This window comes from Scyliorhinus canicula, chromosome 6 (genome assembly GCF_902713615.1).
Source record: "Scyliorhinus canicula chromosome 6, sScyCan1.1, whole genome shotgun sequence".
Lineage (NCBI taxonomy): Eukaryota > Metazoa > Chordata > Chondrichthyes > Carcharhiniformes > Scyliorhinidae > Scyliorhinus > Scyliorhinus canicula.
In genome coordinates, this window is record NC_052151.1 from 169574107 (window position 1) to 169588628 (window position 14522).

At 45.9% G+C, this 14522-nt stretch overlaps 1 protein-coding gene across 1 annotated transcript in view; it reads left to right on the forward strand.

Moving 5' to 3' along the window:
* Positions 1–14522, forward strand: part of LOC119967641 (CUB and sushi domain-containing protein 1-like) — a 2889858-nt gene that overhangs the window by 2439201 nt on the left and 436135 nt on the right. Inside the window, exons 32-33 of the mRNA XM_038800434.1 lie at positions 4405–4518; positions 6799–6894. Of these exons, the coding sequence (XP_038656362.1) occupies positions 4405–4518; positions 6799–6894 (210 nt within the window). The remainder of the gene's footprint in view (positions 1–4404; positions 4519–6798; positions 6895–14522) is intronic.

Here is a 14522-nt window from a genome sequence, read left to right on the forward strand (position 1 = left end):
TCTGCCCCGGTCTCTCTCAGTGTCGCCTATGGAAAGAGAAAGAGCATGTGTGCCCTGTCCTTTTGTATGGGTAGCCCCCTTGTGGTAGTATCACCTCTGGGTGTGTCTTGACTGCCCATTGATCATGTCCTATCTTACTGACCTATTGGTTGAATGTCTGTGTGTCATGATGTCTCTGGTGCTCCCGTTAGTGTTTATTTAGTTCTAGTGTATTTACATTAACCCCTTGTGTATCTACAGTGATGCATATTACCACAACCTGCACCTTCTTGTTCCCCTCCAAGACACACCATCTTGACTTGGAAATATATCGATGTTCCTTCACTGTCGCTGTGTCAAAATCCTGGAACTCCTCGCTAACATCACTGTGGGTGTACCTACACCACACTGACTGCAGCGGTTCAAGAAGGCAACTCAACACCACCTTCTCGGGGTAATTAGGGATGGGCAGTAGAAATGGTGACCATGCCAGCGATGCCCACATCACATGAGCGAATAAAAAAAGATCCTTTGGATATATTTATTTTTAACCTGATCGTCAAAAACCTGTTGGACACCTGAATGCTATTTGTGTATTTTTTTGCAAATCTAATTCTATGCTCACCTGACAAGCGCATACACTCGGGATTACTGAATAGTGTTCATGAATTGCAACACTTGCTAAATTTTTCCGTTCCTAACTGAGTGGCACTGACTGTAAATGTAGTACCCTCATGTCTCCCTGACTTCATGTGGCTAACTCAGCATAAATATTGGTGTTAACTTAGGATGTTTCCACTTTCTTACTCGCTGAACTTGCTAAGGCGTCCAAGAAACACTGTCTCCATGTCTCTTCGTAAGACGTACCTTTCTCCAGAATATAAAGTTGTCACTTTGCAAATTCTATTGACGAGGAAGACTAGATTAAGACTAGACTATGGGCAAGTATTGCTGTATATTATTATTTGTCAGGAAGCTGGTTCATTTTGTTTTTGCTGTTTTGTTTTAGGGCAGCACGGTAGCACAGGGCAGCATGGTAGCACAAGTGAATAGCATTGTGGCTTCACAGCGCCAGGGTCCCAGGTTCGATTCCCAGCTGGGTTACTGTCTGTGCGGAGTTTGCACATTCTCCCCGTGACTGCGTGGGTTTCCTCCGGGTGCTCCGGTTTCCTCCCACAGTCCAAAGGCGTGCAGGTTAGGTGGATTGGCCATGATAAATTGCCCTTAGTGTCAAAACAAAATGTTAGGAGCAGTTAATAGGTTAGAGGGATAGGGTGGAAGTGAGGGCTTAGGTGGGTCGGTGCAGACTCGATGGGCCGAATGGCCTCCTTCTGCACTGTATGTTCTATGTCTTTGTCTGTGTGACATTTTAGCACAAACAATTATGTATGTGTATGTATAAAGCAATATTATTAGTGCCAACACACAATGTTTTGTTGTTTTGTTTATTGTCACGTGTACCGAGGTACAGTGAAAAGTATTTTTCTGCGTGCAGTTCAAACAGATCATTTAGTACATGAAAAGAAATTACATGATAGGCCAACACAAGGCACACAATGTCAAAGAACAAAGAGAATTACAGCACACGAACAGGTCCTTCGCCCTCCAACCTTGCACCAAACATGCTGCCTCTCTGAACTAAAAACCCCAACCCTCCCGGGGACCATATCCCACTATTTCTATCCTATTCATGTATTTGTCAAGCCCCTTAAAAGTCACGATCGTATCTACTTACACTACCTCCCCCGGCTTGTGTTCCAGGCTCCCACAACCCTCTGTGTGAAAGAATTGTCTTGGACATCGCTTTAAACCTTGCCCCTTACACCTTAAACCTATGCCCCTTCATAATTGACTCTTCCACCCTGGGAAAAAGCTTCTGACTCTCCACTCTGTCCATGCCGCTCATAATCTTGTAGACTTATATCAGGTCGCCCCTCAACCTCCGTCGTTCCAGTGAGAACAAACCAGGTTTCTCCAACCTCTCCTCATAGCTAATGCCCTCCATACCAAGCAACATTCTGGTGAATCTTTTCTGTCCCCTCTACAAAGCCTCCGCATCCTTCTGGTAGTGTGGTGACCAGAATTGAACACTATATTCCAAGCATGCCTTTTTCTTTCCTGACGCCTTCTCCACCTGCGTTTCCACTTTCAGTGACCTGTGTACTTGTACACCCTGTCTATCAATTATCTTACGGGTTCTGTCATTTATTGTATATTTCCCACCTGTATTAGCCCTTCCAAAATGCATTATCTCACATTTGTCCGGATTAAACTCCATCTGCCATCTCTCCGCCCCAATCTCCAACCAATCTATACCCTGCAGAATTTTCTGATGGTCCTCATTGCTATCTGCAATTCTACCAACCTTTGTGTCATCCGCAAACTTACTAATCAAACTAGTTACATTTTCCTCCAAATCATTTATATACATTACAAACAGGAAAGGTCCCAGCACTGATCCCTGAGGAATGCCACTAGTCATAACCCTCCATTCAGAAATGCACCCTTCCACTGCTACCCTCTGTCTTCTATGACCAAGCCAGTTTGTATCCATCTTGCCAGCTCATCTCTGATCCTGTGCAACTTCACTTTCAGTACTGGTCTGGCATGAGGGACCTTATCAAAGGCCTTACTGAACTCCATGTGGACAACATCCACTGCCCTACCACTAAGTGAGTCCCAGTCAATATAGGGGAAGTTAAAATCACCCACCACAACAACCCTGTTACTTTTACACTTTGCCAAATCTGTCTACATATCTGTTCCTCTATCTCCCGCTGGCTGTTGAGAGGCTTATAGCAAACCCCCAACATTGTGACTACGTCATTCCTATTTCTGAGCTCTACTCATATTGCCTCGCTATATGAGCCCTCTGAGGTGTCCTCCCTCTGTGCAGCTGTAATATTCTCCTTAATCAGTAATACAACTCCCCCACTCCTTTTGCATCCCCCTCTATCATGCCTGAAACATCTGTATCCTGGAACATTAAAGCTGCCAATCCTGTCCTTCCCTTAACCAAGTCTGTGTCGTGGCAACAACATCACCACTGACAACAGAGACACAGTCACTGCTTCACCTCCTTCCTAATGGTTCAGCATCCATTTAGAGTATCAGTGAAACATGCAAATTGAAATGTAAACCATATTATTAACATCTACTGTTTATAGGATAGGAAAGCAATTTTCATCTCCCTCTGAATAAATTACGCTCAGGACGAAACATTGTCTCGAAAAAACATTCAGGAGTCTGCTATGTTACGTGAAAAGTACATCACGTTATTCAGCATTGTTTATCCTCACACCTGTTGTAAAATATTGCGTGCTTTTTTTTTGCACCACATGCTTAAAGATTAACTCAGAGAGGGGAAATCTAAATTGTTCTTATCAAACAAAGGCTCCTGCAGTGCACGTTTGAGGCAAGATTTTAATTTGCAGGTGCTGTAGAATATACAGTGAAACATCAGTACAAAGTACATTAACTCTATAAATGCCTTTTCTTTCTATGTAATAATTAGCTCTGCTCAATCCTACGTGAAGTGTCAAGTGAGCTGGAAAAGTCAACATTGTATAAATGTAAGGTTGTCAAGCTCCATATTGGAAGCCCAGGGGTGCCATTTAACATCCTGGGACCTAACGATGGCACCTGGGAGACCTCACCAGGGCACTGTTTAGCACTGGTTTTCATAAAACTGGACCAGTCGTATTGGCAACTGTGGGGAGGCTGGGGTGGGGAGGGGTGTCTCCCAGGCCACAGGCCATTAGAGACCTCTGGATGGTTGGCGACAGGACAGGTTGGCACCCTGGCACTCCCTTTGGCACCCGGACACATTGGCACTACCAGCCCGCCACCTGGGCACTGCTAGGGTGTCTGTTCGGCACTTACAGGATGGCAGGGATACTGCTAGGGTGCCAGGGTGGCAATGCCTGAGTGCCCAGGTGGCAGGTTGATATTGCTGCCGATCAGGCCTTTGAAAGGCTTACCAGGGTGGAGGTGGGCGAGGGAGCGTTTCCAGGGCCTCCCTGCAGATGAGGCATGAAAGGGGGGGAGGGGGAAAGGAGGGGGCAGCCAGACAACTGGCACCCCGATCAGCGAGGAGCTTTTCCTGCTGGGCTCACCAGCCATAAATGATTGAAGAGCGGCCTTGGCAAAGAGAAACTCCCTGAGGTGCTGCTGAATAACGGAGTATTTCTTGGCACTGTTGCCGCTGAGAATCACCCATCAAACATGCCTAAAATCAGACATAGATTATTTTACCATTTAATCGGGCCCGATAGGTAATCAGGTAATCAGAATAGGATCCAGTGAGGAATAAAAAGCATTGGAGTGGTAGAAGTATATGATGGGTTAGATTGACAATATGTTTAATTCATTTTTGTTGTCGATTGTTTCTATCTATCATCTTTGTTTCTGTTTTTATCTTCACAGTGGTGTTTGGACAATTTGCACATTTTCAGACAGCACTCAATGATGTGGTGGAGCTGTTTGATGGACACAGTCAACAAGCCAGGCTTCTCAGTTCACTTTCAGGATCACACTCCGGTAACTTTTAACTTCTCAGATTACTTCACCAGAAACAGAACTTGATAAGTAGGTGCCGGCTGATGCAGAGGTTGTAGAGTTGCCGCGAGCTTTACTATGAGGCAGTTGACGATGGGGCCAGCACTCTCAATATCCCAAATGCAATGTTGGTCATGTGATCTACAAGTGAGGATGAAATACTTTCAGAAAGGGAACCTGTTTAGGGCTGACGTTGCCAGAGCCCAGATTAGAGAGTGCTTTATACTCATTTCGCCAAAGATGCAAAACTGCCAGTCCACCTGCCAGTAATCCATAAGCAAATGATGTATGATGCAAAAAGATCTATGGGAAGAATCAGAGGGGTGCTGTGATTTCGCTAAATCAGAGAAAGCATGTGGTCAAATAAAAACTGGATTTAGTGAAGACTAAGGGGATATTTGATTTCCTCCACATTTAATGATCTGGAAAAATGAAGAAAGAAGAGATATTGAAACATCAGATTTCTAAGAATGACATTAGGTTAGTGAGTGGATTTGTTGAATAAAATGAGTGTTCTCACATCTTTAGGTAGGAGGATTTGTGCTCTCATGGTTTCTTAGGAGAAATGTTGCTGTGGCAACAACAGCTGCTGAATTTAGTTAATCCTATTCCTGCTCAGTGAGATATTTTAACTTGAGACAGTTGGTTTTGAACAGCATCAAGTGTTTGCTCACTGAAAAAATAAGGATATTGTATTGCGCATCAGATTGCTCATACTTTTATAGAAAAATTAAACACCTAAATCAGTGACTGCAATTCAACGTGCACTGTCACTCGAGAAATATTGAGCACAGTGACGTTTCCCTTCCAGCATGGTGCTCTGCAAAATGATTGGAATATGAACCAAGAGAATAGGTCCATGTTTCATTTCCTCTGCTGTGCTGTCCTTAAGACAAGCAACCTTCAAAAGAGAGAGTGGACAAGTGGCCTTCTTTCCACTAGGTGTGAATAATGCTCTGCATTATTGAAAGTAATTATCCTTTTGATCTTCTCTTCTATCGTCTCTATGCTTTCAGTTGTTGCTTCATCAAAAAGCGGACTGAGGTGGCAAGCACAGAGTTATCCTTATTTAATACTGCACCACGGCCATTGCACCATACCATAGTAAAATAAAACAAAATATATCTTTATACTTTGGATTTATTTCGTTAAAATTTTGTGCTCTAAAATACGTTGAGAGTAAAAGTTAAATTATATGTGAATGCAAAGAGGGATACCTATTTCATGACCAATATGTATGTTCACTTTTTTTGGAATCTTAGCTTTCCATTCATTTATTTTATCTCTCTCTCCCCACCCCGCACCCCCATCCCCCCCACACACACACACCCAACCCACACACACACACCCCACCTTTCACCCCTTTCCTGAAAGCAGTCCCTCATGTTGCAGCCTAGACTTAAGTTAACTGATTCATCTTGTGGTACCATGTACCATTCTTCAACATTGACAGTGCAGAACACGCATTGGCCATTGCTTGCCTGAAATACCGAGACATTCCCAATCTTAATTTGTGATGGACGTTGATTTTGCATCTTTGGCTAAATGAGCATAAAGTGCTCTCTAATCTATTCTTGCCTAAGTGACACATATGGGCTGGGATTTAACAGCAGGTTTTCACACGGTGGATGCGCCAGATCATTGGCCACTGGTGGGATCTTCCCATCCTGTCAAACTCTGCGGGCTTTTGTATGGCCTGCCGGCTACGACACCAGATAGCCTGCAACGGGAGGTCAACTTTGATGGGACCAACAGATTCTGCCGGTGAGGAGCCAGCGGGGCAAGTTAGAAAATCCCACCCATGGTATTTGTGAAATCCTTGTGCAAATTTAAAGGTGGGTGTACACATGGTAGAAGCTCGTGGTGAGTGGCATCTGGAAACCTCATTCATACAGTTCTTTTAATGTTCATGTTGTTAATCATGGTGATGTACTGTTCATTCTTGAAAACGGTGACAGTAGGGATTAAAGATCAACTATATGTTCCGGCTGACAGAAATGAAGTCAACTACAGCTATGAGGAGAAAATTCACTTCTCCTTGTCAGAAAAATGTCCCACAATGGAAATCAATTAACAAATGGATGAAAAATTGCTATCACTTGTACATTCATAGTTATTTAAAGTTTACATTTGAACAAGGCCTTTATAAACTCCTTGTAGCTGAAAATCGTGTTTGGTGAACAGAGAAAAAAAGACTTGGGTCTGTTTGTTGTCTGAAATAGCCATGCTCTCTACCCTCACTTCATCTTTTTTCTTCCTCAGGAGAGACCCTGCCTCTGGCCACATCAAACCAGATTTTGCTCAGGTTCAACGCTAAGAGTGGAGGATCATCCAGAGGTTTTCACTTTGTTTATCAAGGTAAAGGATTCAGATTGATTGGTTTTCTCAGAAGGTTTGAAATGGGTCTAGGATGGTACACCATATGCTTTAAAAGGAACTCGAGGTTCTCTGGGGAGAAATTCATCTTGCTTCAACAATCTTAAGAGCTTCACCTTGTCAGAAACTCCATCTCTAATCATGAACAACATGTGTGCAAGAGTCAACATTGACATGAATTTTTTACTGTGTGAACCATTGGCACTTGCCACGATGTCTCCAGTGTGGGACATCGGGGCAGAGGAAAAAAAATGTAAAGTACATTTTCTGACAGGAAAAGCAGTCAGAAAGATTTCAATCAGTTTTTTATTTCTTTTACCCCATGTGTCCTTTGCTGAGATACTTCCCCTCATCTCTCTGAGCATTTGGGAATTGCCTGTGCCTTTTGATTTCATGTACAACCTTCATACAGATAACAAGGGAATGAGTAGTGCAATTGGGAATGCACCTGTGACCAACAGGGATGACTTTTTACAACAAACAAAACTAAATTCAACATTTAAGCAATGTCAAAAAGAAGGTGTACATGTTGATTTTGGGGATGGACTGAAGCAATTTGTTTGTTTCTTTCCTTGGACAGTTCGACCTCAGGTAAACTCTGTTCACCTCAACATCATCCCACATCTGAATTCTTACTCCAAAGACTGTAATATAAGAGCCTGGGCCTGAGAGTTGGTCACCTGGTTCAATGAAAGCTGTTGTCAGCCTTTAAACTTGTTTGGGATCTATTGAAAATGTTCTGTTTTTATAGGCTGCAAATCAATCAAAGCCTAATTCTGCTGGATCAGACTTTGTTCTTGGGCCACACTCTTACTGTACCACAGCTTTCCAACCTAGTTACAGGATGATGAGATTCAGCTGTTGAATTGAAGAAGAAGAAAAATATAGCAATGAAAATATGCTGACCATTGGTATGGTGACTTATAGTGGGTAAAAACGGGGGGGGGGGGGGGGGGGGGGGGGGAAACGGTTTAACCAGAAAAGTATGTGGGCTTGGGAATGGGCAGCTGGTTAAAGGGCTTTCAGTGGCAATATATCGAGAATCCAGCTGCAACCCACCAAATGTGAGGCGATGCATTTTGGTAGATCAAATCGGGGCAGGACCTACTCAGTTAATGGTAGGGAGTTGGGGACAGTTACAGAACAAAGAGATTGAGGAATACAGATTCATAGCTCCTTGAAAGTGGAGTCACAGGTGGACAGGGTGGTGAAGAAGGCATTCAGCATTCTTTGTTTCATTGGTCAGAACAATGAATACAGAAGTTGGGCCATCCTGTCGAATTTGTATAAGACATTAGTAAGGTGTTGCTCGTTCTGGGTGAGTGTGCTGTTTTATTCCTTAGCTCTAGAGTCGCCAGGTATCGTTATGATACCGCCACAAGATTCAAATTCAAGTTCAGACCAATAACTCAATACACCAGTTAGTAAGTTCAAACAAGACACGTTTATTATTACACAGTTATCTACTACTTATGCATATAAAACTAAAAGACTAGGCTATTCCTACCACTAACACGCCAGTACTTATCTGGAATAAGGGAACTGCCGGATCAGGGAACAATGGCCTCTTGCTTTGTCTTGGATCCGCAGGCTTCCAGTTGGTGTGGACTAAAGGGGTCAGGAGTGTCTACTCTCGTAGCGTGTGTTGTATGACACTTACTTGATGGCGGCTGCTGACCAGGCCTCTCCTTCTCAAGGTTCTACTGCTGCAAAGGTGTTCTACTGGGAGGGCCGGCTGGTCAAGAAGAAAGAATCAGTCCTGGTACCTGACTTTTATAGGTCCCAAGGGCTTCACGTCCTTCTGGGCGGACCCTCTCTAAACCTGCAATCGATTGGGTCTCTTCCCACTCGATTGATTTGAATTTCCCCAATAACGGGGCGGTTCCTCGATCACCGGGCGGTTCTTTCCACCCTATTGGTGTCCTTTGTCTCAGACTCCACTGGCGCCGGGATGTCTGACCTTCTATAGAATGTAGTGATCGCAGTTAACTGTTGTGTCCATTGTGCCTGGGAATCACCGGGAATCGCTCACTTAATATGCGCAGCTCGTTAGTTACAATGCTGTCTGGTTTCTGTAGCAACTAGAATACAGGGGATTCTGCAAACTGCTTGTTTCTTTGCCAATGTCCATTTTTCCCTGTAACCTTTGCGTTCTTCCATTTTGTGTGAGGAAGTGGCCAACCCAGGTGGCTACAAAGGCCACACTTGGAATCCTGTGTTCAGTTCTGGTCACCCTATTATTGAAAGGATATTATTAAACTAGAAATAGTGCAGAAAAGATTTACTAGGGTGCTCTCGGGACTTGATGGTTTGCGTTATAAGAGGCTGGATAGAGTGGGACTTTTTTCCCTGGAGCATAGGAGGTTTAGGGGTGATCTTATTGAGGACTATAAAATAATGAGGGGCGTAGAAGGTAGATAGTGAACATCTTTTCCCAAAGGTGGGGAAGTCTAAAACTAGAGGGCATAGGTTTAAGGTGAGAAGGGAAAGATACAAAAGGGTCCAGAGGGGTAATTTCTTTGCACGGAGGGTGGTGAGTGTCTGGTACAAGCTATCAGAGGCAGTAGTAGAGGCGGGTTACAATTTTTTCTTTTAAAAGGCATTTAGACAGTTGCATGGGAAAGCTGGGTATAGAGAGATATGGGCCAAATGCAGGCAATTGGGACTAAGTGGTAAAACTGGGCAGCATGGACAAGTTGGGTCGAAGGGCCTGTTTTTACACTGTAAACCTCTATGACTCTAACACACATTTAAATTGAATACACTGAATGACATGCGGGAAGCCTTCCCAGGAGAGGTGGGTTACCAATTCAAATATGTTAAAAGGAAATTAGCTGTTGTAACTACATTTTTTGAATTTTCCTCTTGAGTGCAACACTTCCCTGGGCTTCATGGGACTCCCAAGTGAAAGCAAGGAGGGAAGGCACTGGGAATTGAGGGGGCTGAATAAATGGTAGGCAAAAAATTGTTTAAATGTGAAGACCTCACACCTGCTTCCATGGCTAAGTACAATATCTTTGCTCATAAGACCTGTCCTGAGAGCATGTTTTCACTGCTTTAGAATTCATTTCTGCTACATTGGAATTTTGTGTCTCTGATCTGCACTTCCCATCTGTCAAGCAGCTATCGGTGCCACATATGCAGTTTTACCTTGGTCCTCTGACAAGGTCTAAGATGAGCAGGAGCAGCAACAATCACCTTCTTGCCTACGTGACACTCTGCAGGAGAGATGTTGAGCAGGAGGAAAGGAGAGAGGGACATAGCTGGGTAGTACCCAGGCATTGCCCTATGCACTACCCCCAGGCAGTTGCCCAACTGCCTCCTATAACTCACTTGTAACGTGTGAGACACCAAGTGACAACTTGGCCGAGCTGTGTGTGTATATCTGCAGAGGGTCCTGATAGAACCATTCAACTGAAATGTACCCATGTGGGTTGTTAACACAACTCACTTGCGATAATCTGCCAGGAAATCCAGAAGTCAGATGCTACTGCCGTATTAGGGTTAAAAAGTCACTGACAATCGTGTTGTTGAAAACCTCAAGTTCCCCACGTTCTAATGGGCTCCCCTGCTGTAATCAGAATTGACTATCTTAAATGCAACCCATTGAATTCGAGCACTTATGTTTTACCCCTAAGTGAGGCATCTCGGTTTACCATCTGAATTCTGAGTTCCTGTCTTCCACCTTCAGCTTGACTGTAGAAGTTTTCAGGGTCTTCTCAAGAAGAAGGGAATACAGCAGAAGCCTAAAGACTTCACAGAAGCAGTTTCAGACCAACGTTTGCAGAGGCATGTTGTCCAGGTTGCCGTTGTGTTTTTTTGATCCATGGACAAAGAAGGGCAGTACAGGAAAATCAATGAAAAGTGAAAGAAGATAATATCAACCATGCATCTATATTTAACCAAGATAATTAGCTAATACGGGTTCTTTAATTGCGTGTGAATTACTTCATTCAGAGTTGCTCATCAATTGCACTTTTACTATATCTGCATCAATATTTCCACTGTGGCAACATTAATTTTGCTGAATAAGCCAGGGAAGGAAGGTAGCACTCTCTTAATATATTGACTTTTGTATGCTTTCTGCTGACACTCATTTTCCTTCATCATGGGTTGCTTTTCAAAAAATATTTTTATTCAAGGCATTTTCACAGATATACTCAAAATATCAGAAGAACACTAAAACGACTTGTTAAACAACCACAACCTGCCTGCCCTCCTGACACCAACCCCCCGCCACATCCCATTTCCCCATTTTAACCCTCGTACCCCTCATGATCCCCCTTGCTGACCCCTCAATCCTCCCTAAAGAAATCGATGGACGGTTTCCACCTCCAGGTTAATCCCTCTGCCGAACCCTGCCGAGTGAACTTGACCTTCTCCAGCCCCCATCCTAACAAAATCCTTCTCTGGGCTAACTGGGGGGCAAAGGTCAAAACACAGGACTCTCTCACCCCCTGGAATCCTGGGTCTTCCGACACCCAAAATATTGCCAACTCTAGACTCGGAACCACCCCCACACCTCGGACATCACATCCAAGAACCCCTGTCAGAACTCCCTCAGTCTTGGACACACCCAGACCCCTGTGGACGTGATTCACAGGCCCCCCCTGCACACACCATCTGATCGCCGCCTTTCACTCCCCGGCACACTGTCCTCAATCCACGATGCAAGCACCTTCGCCAATAACTGAGCATTGACATTCAATAATGATATCGAACGATGCGACCTGCACTTTTCCGGATCCTAATGCTTCTTGAATATCAGGGAAATGGAAGCTTGCGATAATGTAGGGGGGAGTTCCTCACTCTCCCTCGCATCATGATACGCCCTCATCAGCAGTGACCCAGGTCTGCCCCAAATGTTTTATAAAACTCTGCTGGAAACCTGTCCGGCCCCGGGGCCTTACCAGCTTGCATTGCCCCATACCATCCATCACCTCCCTCAGCCCAATTGGGACCCCCAGACCCTGAACCAACCCCTCCACCAGTGTGAGAAACGCCAACCCATCCATGAACCGCCTCATCCTCTCCTCCTAGATCAGGGACTCCAACTCATACAGCCTCCTTTAAAAGGCCTCAAACACCTCATTCACCCCCTCCGGATCCATCACCACTGTTATAACCTGAGCCGATTGCCTTTATCGACCGGCCCCATGTCGACCCCCATGACCGGTGAGGTGGTTGCAACCCTAGATTTTATGGACACCTTGCCTGTCGTAGCATCACAGATCCATGAGTGTACCCAGCCGGAGCCAGTCCTGTCAAAGTTTCGGCACATAGTCCTGTATGGTGGGCAGCATAGACAGCTCCCAGGCAAGTTGCGGGCATTTTCCTCCAAGCTGTCAGAATTTAGCGTGAAGACGGCATCCTCTTGTGGGGGACGCATGTGATTGTCCCGGAAAAAGGACAGGAGCTGATACTAAGAGACTTGCACAATGGGCATCCAGGTGTGACCAAAATGAAAATGTTGGCCCGGAGTTATGTCTAGTGGCCAGTCCTCGCCACCGACATTGAGAAGGTGGCCCACAACTGCTCCATTTGCCAGGAGCATCAGAAGCTTCCGCCGGCCGTGCCCCTACATCACTGGGAATGGCCAGGGCGGCCATGGGCGCGCTTGCATGCTGATTTCACCGGCCCTTTTCAAGGATTCATGTTCCTTCTATTAATCGATGCCCAGGCTAAATGGCTAGAGGTGCCTAAGATGGTAGGTACAACGTCCTGCGCAACAATCGAGAAGATGCGTTTGTCTTTCAGTACGCATGGCCTCCCCAAGGTGCTGGTCACAGACAACGGCACTCCGTTCACAAGTGAAGAGTTGGCGAGGTTCATGAAGATGAACGGCATATGCCATATCCGCACTTCCCCTTACCACCCGGCTTCAAATGGGTTGGCGGAACGTGCAATGCAGACATTCAAACGAGGCCTAAAGAAGCAGTCTTCCGGGTCAATGGACACAAGACTGGCCCGTTTTTTGTTTTCGTATAGGACCACCCCCCAAGTGGTGACTGGGGTATCTCACGCAGAACTCCTAATGGGCCGGAGACTTCGCACCCGCCTTGGCATGGTTTTCCCGGACATTGGCACAAACGTACGCCGCACACAAGAACGCCAGGGACATGGTTTTTCTCGGCATCGGCCGATTCGGCAGTTTGCGCCCGGTGACCCAGTGTTTGTTCGGAATTTTGCTGGGGTGCCGGCGGAAGCTTCTGATGCTCCTGGCAAATGGAGCAGTTGTGGGCCACCTTCTCAATGTCGGTGGCGAGGACTGGCCACTAGACATAACTCCGGGCCAACATTTTCATTTTGGTCACACCTGGATGCCCATTGTGCAAGTCTTTTGCCAAACGGGCCCTATCTCTTACCAGGTGCAAGCCCAGGGTCATCTCCAACGCAAACATGTAGACCATGTTCGGTCCAAAAGACCATCTCTTCCAAAGATTCCCCGTCCCCGGAGCTCATTTCTACAGCCACAGAGACCAGACACAGTGGAGAGTATTCCTCACAATCTTCCTCTGGTGCCACACTCAAAGCCTGCGCTGGTCATTGCAGAACCGCGTGGAGATAGAGACGGCGAGATGACAGAGGCAGCGGACTCCGACTCCGAGATGGAGACACAGGACGCCTTAGAGAGGAAATCCTCGGCCCACGGCGTACAACTGTTACGCCGTTCATCATGGAAGCGCCGTTCTCCGTCTCGGTACATGCCACCCGATCCAGCGCCTTGTGCAAATGGTGTCCAGCCTGCGGCAAAACGAGTCCGACGCCCTCCTTCGCCAGGGTCTTTGGTGGATTCCTTGGACTTTGGGGGGGGAGGGATGTTTAAATCTGCCTGCTTACCACTGGTTGGGGGCTAATGGCAATCCCACAATCCTTTTGGAGTATGAGCTTTCCCTAATGTGGGGGGGGGTTTGGAGAAATCATTAGAAGATTCCCTGCATAAATAAAGCTGGCCAGTTTGGAACTGGCTCGAGGAGAGTGAGCAGCAAGGGAAGTTGCTGCTGCTATTGTGTATATGTATGTTATTGTAAACAAATTTTATTTCTTTCTATCGTTCAAGTTGTGCTGGATTCTTTGTGGCCCTGACAAAATCCACTTTCCCTTAAAATCCCTAACTCTACCAATCTCCCACTCCGCTTCCTGCTTCCTAAACTGATGAGTCAACAGCCTACTCGCCTTTTATTCAAGGCATTTTCACAGATATACCCAAAATAAAGAACACTAAAACAACTTGATAAACAACCACAGCCTGTCTGCCCCCCTGACACCAATCCCCCTGCCACATCCCATATCCCCATACTCATACACAGCCTCTCTGGCCCTCCGCAACTGTCCCACCGCCTGCCCTGCAGAAAGCAGCATAAACTCCAACCGGTGCCTCTGCTTCTCCTTCAACAACCCAATCTCCGGCACTTCTGAATCGCCCCTGTCCACCCTCAAAATCTCATCAGCCGCCCTTACCCTGTCCTCCTGCTGTGCCTTCTCCATGTGACACCCCCTGTGTCGTTTAACTTCACGTAGGCCCAAATGGCAGCCCTCAGCCGCTCCCACACCTCCTCACCTGCAGGTAACCCCATGTCTAGGCTCCACTGCAGCCATTGCCCCCCCAC